This window comes from Pelophylax lessonae (genome assembly GCF_965119305.1).
Source record: "Pelophylax lessonae genome assembly, chromosome: 1".
In the NCBI taxonomy this organism is placed as follows: Eukaryota; Metazoa; Chordata; class Amphibia; order Anura; family Ranidae; genus Pelophylax; species Pelophylax lessonae.
The window spans coordinates 712,991,628-713,011,486 of NC_138768.1; the positions used below are offsets into that span (position 1 = coordinate 712,991,628).

At 40.1% G+C, this 19,859-nt stretch overlaps 1 protein-coding gene across 25 annotated transcripts in view; it reads left to right on the forward strand.

The window, feature by feature from the left end:
- TENM3 (teneurin transmembrane protein 3) overlaps positions 1–19,859 on the forward strand; it is a 1,577,510-nt gene that overhangs the window by 1,451,053 nt on the left and 106,598 nt on the right. For all 25 annotated transcript variants that reach the window (XM_082244015.1, XM_082244035.1, XM_082244033.1 and 22 more), the window contains 2 exons: positions 4,697–4,964; positions 9,021–9,164. In XM_082244015.1, coding sequence (XP_082100141.1) covers positions 4,697–4,964; positions 9,021–9,164 — 412 coding nt within the window. The remainder of the gene's footprint in view (positions 1–4,696; positions 4,965–9,020; positions 9,165–19,859) is intronic.

A 19,859-nucleotide genomic window follows, 5' to 3' on the forward strand; every position in this document is an offset into this window, starting at 1 on the left:
TATATTATTCAACTTATATGTATCATCTGGGATAATAGACTTAACCACAGAAAGGTATAGTTTACTTTCAAAGTATATAGAGTACTTAAAAGGTAATGTGCTAATAAAGTGCATATGTATGCAGTTCTTAGACTTCATACAATTGGAGCCTAATCATTTCCTATCTTAAAGTGTATCCACAGTCAAAACTTTTTTTTTTTTTTAAGTTTTGGACCGAATGGGGAGGGATTAGTGCTGTCCAGAGCTCCTTTTAAGAGATATTCAAACAGGAACACAAGAAGCATGAGAAATGCCACAGATGGGCACGATTGAGTCACAGATGGGGTACAGGTGAATAGTGCTCCGGTCTCTCTCCCCTCCTTGCATGCTGTACTGATCGGTGTGTACTGCGTGTGAGGAGAGGAGAGAACTGAACCAGCAATGCACCGGTTTGTTGATAACTGATAGTTCTGTCATTGGATGGAGCGATCACGTGGTAAAGGGCCAATGACAGGGGTGAACCCGGCAAGTACAAACACTTCCATGTGTGCGCCCCAGGGAGTGTGCGGGAAGAGCGATTCTGGGAGGATGTAATTTTACGCCCTCCCAGAATAAGCCGTCCGCGCTCTAGCTGTTAATCGACAAGTGGTTAACAGTTCCATTATTTTCCACCCAACCCAAATTTCCATAATTAACATTTAAACCATGTTACAAATAAGCAAAATAAATGGTCATTTGTTTGTAGCCTGGATGAAATGTGTTCAGATTTGAGGCACAAGTGACTTAGGAGTTGATTTACTAAAGAAAAATAGCATGTGCACTTTGCAAAATGCAATTGCACTTTGCAGGAGCAGTTGCTCCAGAGCATAATAAATGAGGGGGGGCCCTGTTGACTTCCATCATCCAACCATATGCAAGCGAAAACTTTTTTTTTTTTTTTTTTTATTCCTTGCACGTGATTTGGTATTCTTTGCAAACTGAAGCTTTACCTCATTTGCCAAGCTCTGTAGCAACTGCACTTTGCAAAGTGCACAGTCTATTTGCCTTTAGTAAATCAACCTCTTAGTGTTTAGTTGTGAAGTGTAAATTTACATGTCCCTCAATGGTATTCCGGGCCTAGCACATGCTGTTCACTCATTGGTGCCAATCTCTAGTATAAAACATTACACATTGCACACATCGTATAATATTGTTGTATCATGTTTATTTCAGAGTATAGATCAAAGTACTTTCAATTGATAATTTCACTTTTCATGAAGTTGCCCTGTAACAAATCTCTACAGCCCCCTGAATGCAGCCCTCTTTCAATAGTACCTACCTTACTCCCCTGATGCAGTGATATTTCCTCTGACTTAGGTTCTGTCCAGCTCCTCTTCATACTGTGCATGTGCGCTACAACCTCATTCATTCCTATGGGTAAGCTGTACTCCAAGGGAATGCTGGAAAGTGGCATGAGTAAGGCTTACCCACAGAATGGAAGGGTGCCCTTAAACTACATCAAGCAGTTTGAAGATCTGCCAGTCAGAACATGTCAGAGAAAAAAAATCAGAGGATAGGGGTTAAAGGTAACTATTCTTTTAGATGGGCTGCAATCAAGGGGATAGGAGATTTAATAAAGGACAGCTTCACTAAAGGTAAAGTTGTCCTCTAAAATACATTTTAGGCTACTTTGTTAGTTTGGACCTCACAGAACACAATGTGAAGCAAATACTAACTAATTCTGTGTACATGTACATATATTTCCAACAATAAGAATAATTTCACCAAGATTCACCCAACTTTACCCATTTTACTATTGGATTCTATTTGAAAAATGGGTAAAGTTGGGTGATTTCTGGGTGAGAACATTGATAAATAGAGCCAGTATTCTCTGTGGTTCTTCATTCCTTCAAACACCCATTACTATTAACATACTTTACTGTTCTTAGAAGAAAACCAGAGCAAAAAAAGTGCAATTGCTTTGGTACCTGCTCTGTTTCTGTTTCTGATTAACTAGTAAATGTCTTATAGTGAAAACAATCTTGAATGTGCAGTTAACAAAGGCATTTAAACAGATGTTTTTTTTCATGGTTTTAACCGCAGCTGAGTTACTTCACAGAAAGCAGGGCATTTACTGCCATGTTCGTAATCTTACCATACCTTGTCAAATTCAGTCCATTTAATTTAACATTAAAAATTAGGGGCAATACTGTCAAAATAAGTACATTTTTAGAAATTTGTTATAACTGCCAATAGGCTCCAAAAGAAAAAAGATTTTATAATTCATTTTTCCCAGCTATATCATGGCTCCTTCTCTTAAAATTAAGACACCTACTGAGACATTAAATTATCTGTTTTAAGATACTTTCATACATTTCTATGTTTCTATTGTAAGAGATGTTCAGAACAGGTAGGTTATGGGTTAGTTGCTCACAAAGGAACCTTCAAATTCTATTTTTGCATATATTTTGATAAATTCCCATTCTGACAACATAAGCCATTTTCTGTAGTTTGGTAGCAAAGTCTGTGCATCTTTTCCTATCTTAACGCCAGCTTCACCCAACTTTAACTCAGTGGTCAATTGTTTATATTCCCAGTAGACAAAAGAAAATGGTAAAGCTGGCTTTTATAATTATGTTTTTGAAACAACTGTAGGAGAAACCTGCAGATTACAGGCAGCTGTTTTATTTAAGATCCGGCAGTGAGATGAAAACCTGACAAATGAAAACGCTGGGTAATAAAATGTGAGAATGACATAGGAAAGCAAAGTCTCTCTGCCAAAATATTCCAATAAAAAGGAATGTTTGAAAGCTCTCCCATGGGAACCCTCCGAATTCTTATTTTCTGCACTTGGCTATGCATATCAAATGAGCAGTGCTTGGTGGCTTAGCAACTATAAATGCTAGTCTTCTTTGTGTAGGAATCTTATTATAGATTGTAATCCTGTCATTTCGGCTCGAAGTGAAATAAAGGTGATTGCGTTAGTTGCCAGATCTGAGTAAGTAAAAGTCTGAAATCTCCATGACTAATGACTGCACAGAACCTTCAATCATCAGACTGTAGTTAAAATGTCTGTCAGTTTCCCATTTGGAAAAGCCAAACCCTTTGCAACAGAGCAGCGATAACGGAGCGAGCAATGTGTGGGAGCCTTTTATGTATCCTCAACATGAAAAGAAAAACAATAAAGGACTGAGTCAAGGCTGATAATATAACCAACACATATATCACGTGCCTTGGAACCTCATCAAAACTGACAGCTTTATAGATGAGATAAGTTGTTCAGTAAGCTAAAACCATTTGGCATAATTTACAGTGATGCGTCATGCCAGTTATTTACCTGATATTGCAAATGCTGTATAAAGTGGTTGCTGAACAAAACACTCATTGAAGGGAGCATACATTTCTTCAATAGGCATCCTATTCACCAAAATATATTGACGGGTATAGGCATATTATTGGTTGACATGCGTGATGAAAAAAGGTATACGTTCAAAACGATGTTGAATGAAGAAATACATGTATGTTTTTCATTTAGAAAATGTTTCTACTAATTAGCCTAAATATTTTCTGCACACTTTTTTAAGAGAACAGCCATATTGTGTAAAGTGTAGAAACTCCCTAGCAGACAATCTGATTTCAGTTTGCTAGAGTCAAATCACTTAGGAACATATGGTTACGAGTATATATGCACATCATTTGTGCTCTTTGCACTCATTTATTGCACAGTTATGACACTGTAAAATAAAATAAGGGTTATGAGAAAATAGCCAGTGCTTTGGTCTCAAAGCAGAGTATTATACAAACATTCAAATTTCTGCCCCATATAGTCTTAGGAAACTTGGATTACCCTTGATTTCTTATCTCTCCTATTTCTTCTGAGTTAATCAATCAAAGAAAATGTTTGCAGCAAATGACATTTTATTGATCTGCTCAGTGGGTCAGTGGTTAGAGCTTTGGGCTTGCAGAGCTAGGATCTTGGCTTGGAGTAGAAAATTAAAGCCTAATTTCATTTGAATTTTTTTTAGTCTCAAAAAAAATTGTGAAGAGTTACCATTTTTGTCCCCTACAGGGAGTCATAACCCCACTTCTTATCCCTGTGACACTTATAGAAAAGGGAAGGGGGAAGCTGACAATAGAACAGAAGACATATACAGCAATAATATATTTGTCAGAAAATCTAACCCCTCTGTACTAAAATGTTTTGCCTATATTCCTAATGGAGAGAAATCCCACCCTGTCCTAAGAGAAACATTGCCACATAGATGGCAATAAGAACCTGAAAGAGGCGCTAACCCTCCCTTGCTTAATTTAGCACAAAATAAAAAGTTTTAGCTTTACATCATGGTCCAGCTTGAACATAAATTCTTAAACATAGTCATAATTTTTGAGCAATATACAGGGTTAAGTGGGGTTAAAACTGGCCCATGCTACAGGCCTATCATTAGCTCATAGTCTATCACTTTTTTCAAGACATTATTGTTTGCTGTATAAATTCGGCATCTTCTTTTGTCTTTCATGCTTGTGTATGAGAATATATAATGCTACCCCCTGTTCTAAGAAGGCTCCACTGTGCTATGCCTGTGTATGAAAACGTCTTTCCAATTATTTAGTTAGTTTATATCATTCATATTTTTCTTTTATTAAACTTTTTGTATTCCAGTGATTTACAAACAGTTTCTTTCCAATATTTGCAAATTTGCAGTCATAAATCTGATTACGTTTGTTTGTTTGAAACCAGGTGCTTCACGAAGAAACAACAATTCCAGGGACTGATTTGAAATTATCCTATTTGAGTTCGAGAGCTGCAGGATATAAATCTGTGCTAAAAATTACAATGACACATTCTGTAATACCATTCAATCTGATGAAGGTACATCTGATGGTTGCAGTCGTGGGACGACTTTTCCAGAAATGGTTCCCTGCATCCCCCAACCTTTCGTATACATTTATATGGGATAAGACGGATGCGTACAACCAGAAAGTCTATGGACTGTCTGAAGCTGTCGGTATGTATTTCTGCTATATTTATATCATTTAATAAGTAATTTTAGGTACTACAGTATGTCAGATAGTGGTTGTTTGATTACTATGTAAAACGAATGGCTGGCTGTGTTTCGGCAAAAACATTCATCCTATTTTAAATAACACTTTAAATATTTCAGTGGCATTTAATTTGATGCCTTAGAATTTAGTGTTTTCTCTGGTTTTCAACTTGCTGGAATTTACTAGTATGCTGTGAGATATGTTTGCAAAACATTGCTAATCAGTTATTCAGAGTAATTGCTAACAAGTTCTCTTTGCTCAGAGATAAACTGATATGTCTGTACATTTCATCCTCATGACCCACAGAGGTAATGCCACAATAATTTATAAAATAGAGCATGAGCATAAATCTTGCAGAATGGGTTGATTGGAGATCATGGAGAATCACATCCTTACTTAGATTAAATTACCAGAACTAGAATTTTTATATAGTGGTGCCAAATTAAAGCTGAACAACAATTAAAATAACTCTTTTATTGAATATAATAAAAAGTGTTTCTGATAAAAAATAGTACTTATTTAGATATAGTACATTCATAGCAAGAACATCATATATTTTATAGCTTAATTGAACCTTTGGATATCACCCCTAAATCTATCTCTACTTCTTGCATGCACAATTGCTAAACTATATAAGGTATGAATACTTTCAAATTATTACACATATACACTTACATATACATATGTTTTGCAGTAAGCTTCATCAGTTAGACAGAGGTAATCTACCACTTGGTACCAGAGATTACTTCTGTCTTCCTGATGAAGCTTACTGCGAAATGCATTGAAAAAGTAGACCCCACCCCTACTTGGTTTACAAAAGCTAACTCTATATATGTATATGTGTAATTATTTGAAATTATTCATTTCTTTAAATTATCTAGCATTTGTTCATGCGAGAAGTAAGGCTTTTATTTAGGGGTGATGTCCTGAAGTTCCTTAAGCTTTGAAACTTAGGGTGCCTTTGCTATAAATGCACTATATACAAAAATAACTTTTAATGTGTTCAGTAATAAAACACAATTCATTTATTTGTTGTTTTGCTTTTTTTCGGCACCCTAAAACTCCCAAATACATATTTCTAGTTTCTCTGCGTTTGCCAGCAGGCCAAAAACTCATTAGGCCATAAAGAAGAAGAATGAAGGGTCTTTCTGTGAATCTGGCTTGGATGGTCTGTGTTTACAGTAGCAGCTAAACCTACATTCCTAAAGAAGCATGTCCATAATGTGACCAGTAGTCATTAATAACAGTTAGCATAACGGTTTATAACAGCACACTATGTGTAATCTGTTCCCATGCCATCCTCTCACTATAGAAAATGGTGAAGTAACATAAATCTGGACCAGATATTATTTCATACAGGGTAAGAGACAATGGAAGGGATAACTTGCATGTAGGGGAGAATTACTAAAAACGGTGCACACAGAATCTGGTGCAGCTGTAACCAATCAGCTTGTTCAATTAAAGTGATAGTAAAGACTGACATTTCAAAAAACAAACATGTTATACTTACCTGGTCTGTGCAAGGGTTTTGCACAGAGCAGCCCAAATCTTCCTCTTCTGGGGTTCCCCGCCAGTGTTTTGGGCTCCTTCCCACTGCTGAGTGCCCCCCATACCAAGTGGCTTGGTATGGGGGCGCTCGTACGTGCTCGCTTCCAAGCCCCATTTTGGCCCCTTCCCTGCTCCCTCCTCACTGGCTGCTATCTCTGGGCCAATGAGGAGGCAGAGAGCTGGGACACATTTCTGGATCAAAATCGGGCTTGGGTGGGGGTTTTTCACATTCATGTAAAGAATTCATAAAAGTAAAAAAAAACCTTCAGGTTTTAAAGCTACCTCAAACTTCGGCAATAAAACTTGCTGATTGGTTACTACGCACACCTGCACCAGATTCTGCATGCAGCAGTTTTAGTAAATCTCCCCCTGTGTTTCCGCCTTTGCTATTAGGTTTTACATTGTATCTACAGTTCATTCCAAGTGTTGCTTTGCCGAACATTACTGTATTTCTGTTTAACATGCAGTGAGTGGATATGTTCAAGTGGATATTTTAGTAAAAAACATATTATTTCAAACATAAGCATGTTCAACATATTTTTCTAGATGCAGGAGCACAGCCAGCACCTGTGGCATGAGTCCTGTGCATTTTCTTGTCTGAGCAACTAGATTACAATATAGGATCACATTTAATACTTTCATCCCATGTTCATTTGGATGTGTATCAGTGCCATCCAATGTGATCACCTTGCTTAGAACTTCAGTTAAATATGCTTTTTCAGGTCAGATGTTAGGTAGCACTCAGGGGCATGATGAACCTCTGCCAACCAAGAGCACCTGTTGTGATGGTTTTGTACAATGAGACTGCCATAAATCTGTATGTATTGAAATGACTAGACCCCTTTATGCTAATATCTGATAGTATATGTAGGGGAATCCTACATTACTTTATTCTTAAGATAGCTGATTAAGACTTACAAACAAGCGTTGGCAGGATCTTGACTATGGAACTTAGAAGAAGCAGTTTGGCTGTTTCCATGCCCCATTCTATACCTTCTATAACAGCCAGCTGTCAAAGGGGCCAGTGATCCTTACTTTTTCAGCTGCCAAAGCTCTGTTTACCATATGGTGCGAGGGGGACATGGTGAAAACCAAACCATGTGCCATCTGTATGAGCTGTTAGGCAGCATCTGTAGCAGCTGATCCAGGAAGTCTCTAATAGATAGAAGAGCAATAGTGTAATCATAAAGGTAATGAAGCAATATATTGGTGAGAAGATCAGAACTGTCTTTTAAACCCCCAATTAAGAATGCTGTGAATAAACGGATAAAAAAAAAAAAAAAATAGGTTAGAAAGTAAAGATCACAGCTCTGCCATTAAGGAACAAACTGCTGTCCCAGATGATTGAGGTGAGAAGCTCAGAGGATGGTGTGTCCTGGAGCCATGGAGATAATCCTGGCAGAAGCAGCAGGAGTGAGAGATGATGAGACTAGCTCAGCTCTTGACATGCTGTAACCAGGGAAAATATGTAAAAACACTGCAGGGTAGCTGCAATTCATCACACGAGGTGTTACACAACTCAAGGTGTCTGTACAGAATATTATCTGTGATTTCAGCTGTCACTGGTGTTTTATTGGGTAAATCATAATACAGAATATATTTAATAGCTAAAAGCGAATTACGCCTGAAGTGTATTTTGTTAATTATAGTACATGTCATTGTCTCATAACAAAGAAATATGTCATAATATATGTTTGAATAATGTCTCTGGCTAAAAGGCATTTTTCAAGTTGAATGCTTGCTTTATTTCTAAAAGGTCCGTGCCAAATGTTTTTAAATAATGCAATGCAGTATGCATTCTGCAAAGTACGATAATCCATGGTGGCCAATCAGCAACCTTAACCTGAAAAAAATGCGTTCACACACTGCAACCAATCAGTTTATCTGTTTCTTGTTTGTAGGCCTAGTTAAGAAATGTATGGGGGATACTAGCTGAATGGCATAAGACGGTACATTTTTTATCAGGCATTCTTTATAGTACTTCATGGATAAATAGATTTATGATGAGTTCTCCATTTATGAGTTTAGATTATTAGATATTCCGACTGCAAGCTGTTTATTTATCTATCAGCAGGGGTGTTATTTATTTATGAAAATAAGTCTGGATCCACAAATTCAAAATTAGACACGTTTGACCCATGTAGGTTGGTAAAATATATGGTGTATATTTAGAGCATTTAACTATAGGATTTCCAGTTCCTAGCATCAAACACTAGAGCTGACATTATCAATGATCAGCACACTGTGACGTTCACTGCCTGGTCTTTGGCTCCCTGGTTCTCCACAGAGGATTCCAGTGCATTAAATCATATTATTAAACATTAGATGTGGGGTAGTGTAGCACAGCCTGCAATTATGTCATTGAATGCTTTAATGGAAACTGATAAATGTGGATAATATGCACAGAGGAGAGTCATTTTGATAATCTTGGTACTTAGACAGTTGGTGCTTATGGTGACTTTGTCTTGCAGTGTCTGTTGGATATGAATATGAATCCTGTCTTGACCTGACGCTATGGGAAAAAAGAACTGCAATTTTACAAGGCTATGAGCTGGACGCCTCAAACATGGGTGGTTGGACGTTAGATAAACATCATGTTTTGGATGTCCAAAATGGTGAGTCCTTCCTGTTGTTTTTAGACCTTGGCATATTTTGATGTAGCTGGAGTTAGAGGTGAATGTACTGGCATGTCAGGCACTGGGGCATAGGGCTGCAATTTTTTCAAGTGTAAGTGTATGTTAAAGAAGATCTACCTAGACCTTATGCACATGGGCACAGGGGACCATAAACTGTAAGTTCCACGCCTGGGAAACACAGTTGCAGGGTACAGTCAAACAAAAAAATCAAACAAAAAAATTGTCCTAGCGCTAATCCCTTGGATATGTTCCTGTCGGATCGTGATACCAACTGGCTGTGGGGTAAGGGGTAGAACCAATGAGTGCTGTGATACCTAGGCTGCCAAATCCCTGACACAGGATGAAGTGCAGACTCTGAAATTTGGTAGAAAAGAGGGATGGCGCACTACGGTGTGGGAATAAGCCATGTATCTTTAAGTCAGAACACTGGTAAATGGTGTTAATGAAGGAGTGTCATGGAAGTTTTATTGATGAAATTAAAAACAAACCAGTCCTGGAGTCGGGGTGCTGTGGGAGTCCCATGCCTGGGAGAGCAGGATGACCCGAACACGAAGGTGGTAAGGGGGGAGGAATGTAAAATTGCGGGGGTCCAGAAGAACACCAATGCGGATCGATGCAGATCAATGTAACATTACATTACAGTACAGCCAATGTGTACTGTGACATACTGAAGCAGAGCACGATCCCCCCCCCTCTGGAGACTGGGCCACAGAGCAGTATTCCCACATAACGACCCCAAACACATCTTCAAGAACTGCCTTGCTAAAAAAAGCTGAAGATAAAGGTGATGGACTGGCCAAGCATGTCTCCAGACCAAAACAATATTGAGCATCTGTGGAGCATCCTAAAATGGAAGGTGGAGGAACGTAAGGTCTCTAACATCCACCAGCTCCATGTTGTCATCATGGAGGAGTGGAAGACGACTCCAGTGGCAACCTGTGAAGCTTTGGTGAACTCCATGCCCAAGAGGGTTAAGGGAGTGCTGGAAAATAATGGTGTCCACACAAAATATTGAAACTTTGGGCCCAAGTTGGACATTTTCGCTTAGGGGTGTGCTCACTTTTGTTTCCAGCGGTTTAGACATTAATGGCTGTGTGTTGAGTTATTTTGAGGAGACAGACAATTTACAGTGTTATACAAGCTGTACACTCACTACTTTACATTGTAGCAAATTGTTGTCACATGAAAAGATAGAATAAAATATTTACAAAAATGTGAGGGGCGTACTCACTTTTGTGAGATACAGTAGCTTACATAAACTGACACATGAGTGTAAATCTCTATGGAAATGGCTTGTGTGCATCCAGGGACCCAGGCCCATGTGCCTTTTTATGCGAACATAGCAAATATCTGCATACAGCTAGGGTACAGCCATGTATTAAAATGGGTGGTTGTATGCTGCAGCTGTGTTTTACCTTAATGGAAATATACCTTTAATTTACATTGCATGGCATGCTTACATAAACACGCACACAATTGTAAACCACTATGGACATGGCTTGTGTGTATACAGGGACTTATGCCCATGTGCATGTTTATGCAAGCATGGCAAATATCGACGTACAGTTAGCATACAGACAAGTATTCATTTAGACAGCTGTACACTGCAGCTATATTTCATGAATGTGGAAATATACCCATGAATTACATTGCATGGGCCCATGCGCCCATGAGGCTGTACATGTGCAAACATATTGCTTTCTTGTATTGCCACTAGCTAATGTTGATGACCAGGATTTTTACATTTGGTGCATTGCAGATGCAGAGTTAAAGCAGAACTTCTAACATATAAAAGCCCCCTTTACATTTAATATTTTGAAAAATACTTAACTAAACAACTGCTGGTAGTAACATTGTCTGAGTGGTTTCACTGTCCTGGCTATGCAGTATTGCAGACCTACATGATTTACAGAACTGGCTGAACAAAATGACAATTATTTTGACAGGTAAACCGGTTCAATTACTGTATATGCATTCCAACTGTCTGTTTAGCTGTTTGGGCAGAATTCTACTTTACGTTTAGGGCAATGAATAATGAAATAAAACTATCCTGTTTCAGTGATGTGGAAACTTTGTTATATTTATCTTACATTTTCTTCCCCTAGGCATACAGATCACTCTTCAGCTCTATCTCTAGGTGGTCAGAGCTGTGTTCACACATAAAAACAAACTGGATTCTGGCAAGAATCTGTGAAAAAAACAAGCCTGCCTTGAAATAAACAACTTTGATAGTGGATGCAAACTCATAAGCACTGCTGTAGACCGTATTGTTATATACAGTATGGGTATACATACAGTATATTGCGAATATATACTATCGGAAGGAAGTGGCTCAGACCTTCCCTGATATATATCTATTGTTCAATGTAAAATTTTTACTGCACTATGAAATTATTTATGTTATTGACCTAGTCATTAAGTTACTTTGTGCATCCAGGGGTTAATTTGACTACACCTTCCGATGCCAGTTGTGTTTTCCATGCGTTATCACTTGACTGCCCACAATTAACCTTAAACATATGTTACTGGGCTGCGTTATCAAATTCTAAACAAATTATCTGGCATTGGTCACTGAAAACAATGTTTTATTTACTATATAATTATGAATGTGCCAAAAAACACTAAAACAGTATGTCTCAATGCAATTTTTAATATATGTTGTCCCCAGTTGCATTTATGATTTGAATTCTGGATGACATAAATAGACAAAAGTGTAAAAATGATACTAGATCTTGAAGTGTATATCCCCTTTTGCAGCCAAATTGTTTCATTTCTTACATGTCCCCATTTACATAGCATAACTTAAAAAAAAAAACATTTAAAAAATGCAGCATACCTTTTTTAGAAGCTCTATTCTGGACTCTCCAGAAAGGAAAAATCCTAGCTAGTATTCTTTGTTTATAAAGGACTGGAGCTGGGCAGTTGTGTTTGCCATAATTAACCCTGTCTGTACTGTGCTAGCAGATCTTCATTATTCGTTTTACCTTAATTGGAACACTGTCTGTCATAACTAAGGGTTAACGGTTTAGAGACTAGGCTTCTTTCACTGTATGTTAATGAGGACAGATTTGCATCCTCTCTTCTCTATGGTAACGAGGACAGACTTGCCTCCCCTCTCCTTCCCTCTCCTTCCCTCTCCCCCCCTCTCCCCTCCCCTCCCCTCCTCTCCTCTCCTCTCCTCTCCTCTCCTCTCCTCTCCTCTCCTCTCCTCTCCTCTCCTCTCCTCTCCTCTCCTCTCCTCTCCTCTCCTCTCCTCTCCTCTCCTCTCCTCTCCTCTCCTCTCCTCTCCTCTCCTCTCCCCTCCCCTCCCCTCCCCTCCCCTCCTCTCTATTAATGAGGACAGATTTGCGCACTCTCTTCTCCTCTATGTTACTGAGGACAAATTTACATCCTCTCCTCTATAGTAACAAGGACAGACCTACCTCATCTCCTTTCATCTCCTTTCCTCCCCTCTCCTCTCCATTAATGAGGACAGACGTATGCACTCTCCTCTATGTTAATAAGGACAGGCTTACGCACTCCTCTCCATTAACCACTTAAGCCCCGGAAGATTTTACCCCCTTCCTGACCAGGGGGTATTTTGCGATTCGGCACTGCGTGACTTTAACGGACAATTGCGCGGTCATGCGACGCTGTACCTAAACGAATTTGACGTCCTTTTTTTCCCACAAACAGAGCTTTCTTTTGGTGGTATTTGATCACCTGTGCGATTTTTTTATCATGCGCTATGAACAAAAAAAGAGCGTCAATTTTGCAAAAATAACAATATTTTTCACATTTTTTTACATGAAATTCCCCCAAAAAAATGTAAAAATCAAAATTTTTTAACATTTTAGGCCAATTTGTTTTATGCTACATATTTTTGGTAAAAAAAATTGCAAAAAGCGTATTTTGATTGGTTTGCGCAAAAGTTATTGCGTTTACTAACTAAGGGAAAGATTTTTGTTGTTTTTTTTTTTTAACGCGTAATGGCGGCGATCTGCGATTTTTTTTGCGGGACTGCGACATTGCGGCGGACAGATCGGACCCTTGACTGACATTTTTTACACTTTTGGGGTTACCAGTGACATTATTACGTCACTTTGTCTGTGAGGGGCTGACTGCCGCAGTATATGTACTTGCGGCGGTCGGCAAGTGGTTAATGAGGACAGACTTACGCACTCTCCTCTCCTTTAATGAGGATAGCCTTACATACTCTACTCCCCCTGTCCTCTCCCCTCTCCCCTCTTCCCTCTCCCCTCCCCAAATAGCAATAACTATAACACAGAACATCTCTTCCCAACCTTCCATCAAACGAACACTGAGGCTCATTCGATTGCAACCTTACAAAGAATTCCATTACATCTCATTTACCTATGACACATTGATTTCCACCTTCTAATATCTGAAAAAATATTTCTGCTTTGGAAACTAATCATGCATCCATAACTCAGAGGGCTATTTATTAGGAGCTTTGTGACAGAATGTGTGCATTGTGCTGCCCCTATATTTATGAATAATTATTGCTTTAAAACGCAGAATGTGTTATGAACAAAGGACAGCTGATTTTTATCGACACAAGGGTTACCACATGGAATAAACAAACAAGTTGGCTGCACTCCATTGATATCAGACTTCAGAAACATTTATTATTCTAGGATTAAAAGGCTTTACCCAGACTAAGCCATACCCTGACATGTTTCACCCAAAAGCTTAAAATTTAACTCCAGAAAGAAGAAAAACTTTAATTTAAATATAATCACCATTAGCCACAAATGATATAAATCGACTTTGTGTACAAAAAATGTCTTTCAAATGTAGCCGTGACATCATGGCTGTGCTGTACATAGACTGGGCAGAAAGCACGGTTGTTGAAGGAGCTCAGCAGTGCAAGAGGTCTGTGTCTAAATATCTGTACTGCCCTAAACACCTGTACTGCTAGGTGCACCATCCAACCCCATCTACCTGCAGCAGCTGTCAGACTCTCATAGGGTTTGACAGGCTGCCTGCAATGGGGCTGGATGGCGCACCTGTGCCTTTTGCCTGCAGCTAAACGCCAAAGCCCCTGCATCGGGGCTTAACACACAGTGTGCATGGGGCCTAACTTACAGCGGGGCTGATTATCACATTGGTAGTTGATCTCGATTGATCTCTGGGAAACCTCTCTCCCAATGTAATCTGCAGGGCTGGGCTGTCAGTTTGATAGCCTTATCCTGCAGAGTGCTGGAGATAGCATGTATGACTAAGCCCTTTCCCCACCACATTGTCTTGGTCCTGTCTGGGCTCCCTCCAGCTACTAGCATCTGAATACAGATGCTGCGCTAAATCATGTGGTCTCTGTCAAACGGTGATAATCAGATGGGATGGGGCATTATCTGAATACAGTCCTTTGACAGAGAACATGTGACTGCCATGGCTGTTACATAGTTACATAGTTTGTGAGGTTGAAAAAAGACATCAGTCCATCCAGTTCAACCTATGATGTGTTTGTGTTTGCTGTTAACCATACATTGTATACCCCTGAAAGTTGTGGTCTTTAAGGTGCCCATCTAATAGTTTTTTGAAACTATTGATGCTCCCTGCTGATATGACTGCTTGTGGAAGAGAATTCTGCTCTGACAGTAAAGAACCCCTTACGTATTTTAAGGTTAAACCGTTTTTCCTCTAGTTTTAGTGAGTGGCCATGTGTCTTATTGTATCTCCTTTCTCTGAAAAGTTTGTTCCTTATGCTAGGGTTGCCAGTACAGTATTTGTACATTGATATCATATCCCCCCTCAATCGTCTCTTCTCCAGAGAGAATAAGTTCAGTGCTTGTTGTCTTTCCTCATAGCCGATGCCCTCCATTCCCCTAATTATTTATGTTGGCCTTCTCTGGACTCTCTCCAGTTCCAGCACATCCTTCCTGAGGACCAGTGCCCAGAACTGGACAGCATACACCAGATATCGCCAGGCCAGAGTCTTGTAGAGTGGGAGAATAATCTCTATTTCTGGAGTGAATCCCCCTTTTTATACATGCTAGTATTCTGTTGGCTTTGCTTGCAGCGGCTTGGCATTGCATGCCACTTCCAAGCCTGTTGTCTACCAGTACCCCCTGGTCCTTTTCCATCCTAGACTCACCCATAGGTCCCCCCCCCCCCCCAGTGAGTAGCTTGCTTTCGTGTTTCTGACGCCCAAGTGCATTACTTTACATTTTTCAACATTAAACCTCATCTGCCATGTAGTTGCCCACCCCATTATCTTGTTCAGATCCGCTTGTAAGGTTTCCACATCCTGCATAGAAGATATTGCCATGCTTAGTTTAGTATCATCTGCAAATACTGAGATTGTACTCGATATCCCCTCCTCTAGATCATTTATGAATAAATTAAACAGGATTGGCCCCAGGACAGAACCCTGGGGGACCCCACTTTCCACACCCGCCCAATCCGAGTACTCCCCATTAATCACCACCCTCTGGACTCTCCCCTGGAGCTAGTTCTCTATCCAGGTACTCACCTTATGGTCCATAACTACCTTCCTTAGTTTGTACAGTAAGCGTTTGTGGGGAACGGTGTCAAAGGCTTTTGCAAAGTCCAGATACACCACATCCACAGGCTTACCTTTATCTAGGTGGCAGCTCACTTCATCGTAGAAGGTTAATAGATTGGTTTGGCAAGAACGATTTTTCATGAATCCATGCTGATTACTACTGATAATACCGTTTTCATTACTAAAGTCTTGTGTTCAGGTTTAACTGGTGGAGGAAGCCTAGAGCTGCTAACAAGAAAGCATTATATAGGGTGTGTTTAGCTGCTTAGGTAAAAGAACAAACCACAATTGTGCTTGCCTGTTTCTTAAATACACAAGTTTAAACTTGGAACATTTCTAAATTCTTCCACTGAACGTTGCCAAATGTGATAATATTTCAACAAGATGTTATAGATCAGCATTGAATTGGGAATTCTCAAAAAAGCAACTTCTGGTTAGAATAGCAAAATGTTGTTAAATTCCTATGTTTCTGATTTTCCCCAAATCATTATCAAGATAACAATATTTCCTTGCCACGGAAGATGTAAACAGTCTGATACTTGCAGGAAATGCAGCCAGTCTGAGCATTGTTCTTATTAACACTCATTTTATAGATAGTTCTAAAAATATCGGCTCAGGAATATTTTTTTCCCCCATAGAAAGGGTATGTTCTCTTCTATTAATGAGAACAGACAGATCTCTCACTGCCCTGTGTGTTTAGTAAGAGGTTTTCTCACAAATCACACCAATCTAATGTTGAATTCCTCTTATTCGTTTTATGGCAGCATTTTGAAATCTCCGTTTTTTTGGACATTGTTCCAGCAATACTTAGAAATGCACTGAAATGTAAGCCAGCTAGGTACACACATTAATCTAGATCATATCAAAGTGAATAGTCTTCCTGTTCCAGTTTGATTGGATCCTCAGTTCACTGCCCTGCACAGATGGGGATCTTTCAGTTATCAAATTCACATTTTGTCACTTCTATCGACATACGACATAATAATGTTGTTCTGGTCATGGTAGTGTGCACTGTTTTGTATTGTTCTGTAGGTCAACACTGAGATCAGCTCCTTAAACGTGCTGCTGAAAAACATGTTTATTTTTTTTGTTTTTTGTGTTATATTTATTGGCAATACAAGCTACATCTTCTACATAAATATTTCCTTAAAGTGTTTGTAAAGGCTGAAGGTTTTTTAACTTTATGCATTCTATGCATGAAGGTAAAACACCTTCTCTCTGCAGCAGCCCCCCCATCTCCCCTAATACTTACATGAACCCCATCACGATCCAGCGATGTGCATGAGAGCCTCGGCTCCCAGGAGACTCTCTTTCCCCAGTGGATCCCGCTACTGTCAATCACAGCCAGTGAGCCAATGAAGAAAGGGTGTGGGGCCAAGATGTGGCTCTGTGTGCGTGAATGGACATGCAGAGCCATGGCTCTTGATCGAGCCTGCTCACAATTTGGGGGCACTTGGCAGGAGGGAGGGGCCAGGAGCACTGGCAGGGGACCTGAGAAGAGGAAGATTGGAGCTGAAGGTAAGTATAACATGTTTGTTATTTTTTAACTTTAATATCACTTTGATTTAAGTATTTAGGAGACTTTAGTATGCTTGTCCAGTAGGGATGTGCAGAGAATTCCTTAGGGCACCCCTTTCCACCATCCCTGTTACATAGGATGTGTGGTTAAAATGAAAATACTGCATTGAATGCCCAACTCTGGGAATTACAATAAATCTACACTTTCAGTGCCCTCATCCCCAACCCCCCACCCCCTGCACTAAAAGGTTTGCATGTTTGTTAACTCTAAGGGATGAGGAATAAGATGTAATACTTAGATTATTCCTAACTCTCCTCTGCTCTGATTTGTGGGCGGTTCTTCGCTATCCTCACATACAATGCAAGTCTGTTAGCCCTGCCTTGTAATTAATGTCATTTTGTTACTGCAACCTTGAGCATCTTCTGCAGAAAAGCAGCCACAGAGATAAAGGGTGTGAGGGGTAAGGTATGTACCTTATTCCTCATCCTCTAGCATTAACAAGCATTTAAGAGTGGAGCTAGTTTTTGTAATTCCCGAAGTTGGGCTTAAAGCATGCGCACAAAACCTTTTAAACTGCACCCTATTACACGCAGAAACATGTACTGCGTTACACACCACAGCACCCAGGATAATGCACATTGAAACATACACCCTCATACACACAGAATTGTGCACTGCAGTACACACTGCACAATACACCACAGTCCATATGCACTAGATGAGAGTCATACTATGTAGTAACATTTTCCTATTGCTTTATTCCATGTAAAAAAGAGAGATGGCTGCATACATACATAGGCGAGATATACTAAAACTGGAGTCCAGAGAATATGGTGCAGCTGTTCATAATAAACCAATCAGCTTCTAAATTCAGCTTGTTCAATGAAGCTTTGGCAATAAGCCTATGTTCACATTGAGAGCTGGTTTGAAATCGAGTTCAGCTGAACACGCACAATTTCAAACCGGCATTTTAGTGCAACTTCAGGGGCGATTTGACAGACATCTGTGCGGGTTCCTGCACAGATGTCTATTCAAATATTGAAATTGCATCTAAATGAATGCAGAAACTACTTTTGGGAATCGGTGCGGCACCGCAAAGTCTGTGTCGCACCGTATTAGACGGTGTCATTGCCGGCAATAGGCTCCGATTTGCCATGCGTTTGTCAAATAGGCCCAATGTAAACGTGGGCTTAAACCTTGTAGCTGATTGGTTACTAGGCACAGCTGCATCAGATTCTCTGTGCTCCAGTTTAGTAAATCTCCCCTATAGTGTCTCCACCCGACAAACCACACTCCTCAGACGTGTTTTACCAAACACAGGCTAGCTAACAGGGCTATAGCAGTTGTACCTGCTCTATCCATGTGACAAAGCCCATTGTGGGTGAAATGCATATGGGGAGTGTAGCAGTTGTACCTGCTCTATCTCTGTGACCAAACCCATTGTGGGTGAAATGCATACGGAGAGTGTAGCAGTTGTACCTGCTCTATCCCTGTGACAAAGCCCATTGTGGGTGAAATGCATATGGGGAGTGTAGCAGTTGTACCTGCTCTATCTCTGTGACCAAGCCCATTATGGGTGAAATGCATATGGGGAGTGTAGCAGTTGTACCTGCTCTATCTCTGTGACCAAACCCATTGTGGGTGAAATGCATACGGAGAGTGTAGCAGTTGTACCTGCTCTATCCCTGTGACAAAGCCCATTGTGGGTGAAATGCATATGGGGAGTGTAGCAGTTGTACCTGCTCTATCTCTGTGACAAAGCCCATTATGGGTGAAATGCATATGGGGAGTGTAGCAGTTGTACCTGCTCTATCCCTGTGACCAAGCCCATTGTGGGTGAAATGCATGTGGGAAGTGTAGCAGTTGTACCTTCTCTATCCCTGTGACCAAGTCCATTGTGGGTGAAATGCATATGGGGAGTGTAGCAGTTGTACCTGCTCTATCCCTGGGACCAAGCACATTGTGGGTGAAATGCATGTGGGAAGTGTAGAAGTTGTACCTGCTCTATCCCTGTGACCAAGCCCATTGTGGGTGAAATGCATGTGGGAAGTGTAGAAGTTGTACCTGCTCTATCCCTGTGAACAGGCCCATTGTGGGTGAAATGCATATGGGGAGTGTGGCTCATCAGGTGGAGACACTATGTATGTATGCAGCCATCTCACTTTTTTCATGGAATAAAAGAATACATTGATACGTTGCAAAAAACTCATCTAGTACAGTACAAGTTGGAGTACTGATGGCTCATTGAATTCAGCACCTTAATAAACCGTAAATTATAAGTTGAAGAGGTTTAGAGTGGTGCTAAAGATTGCGGGTACACCACAATTAATACTGCACCACGCACTTAATACAATCTGCAACCTCCCCCCCCCCCCTCCCCATTACATACAGCACCAAAAAACCTATTGTAGGCAGGCTTATGCAACTCAATACACACAGCACAATGCACACAGAACATAGACCCATGTTATGCAATATCCACCTTATAGCCCTTATGTGGCTTACGGGGCAGCAAGAATATCCCCAGCTCATCAGCTTTCACTGTCTCTGCCTCCTCACTGCCTCTGAATCACATTCTATTTGTTTATTGCCTTCGTTCTGCAGTGCTACCTGCAGCCCTGGTACCAGCTGCTGTTCTTGTACCTTT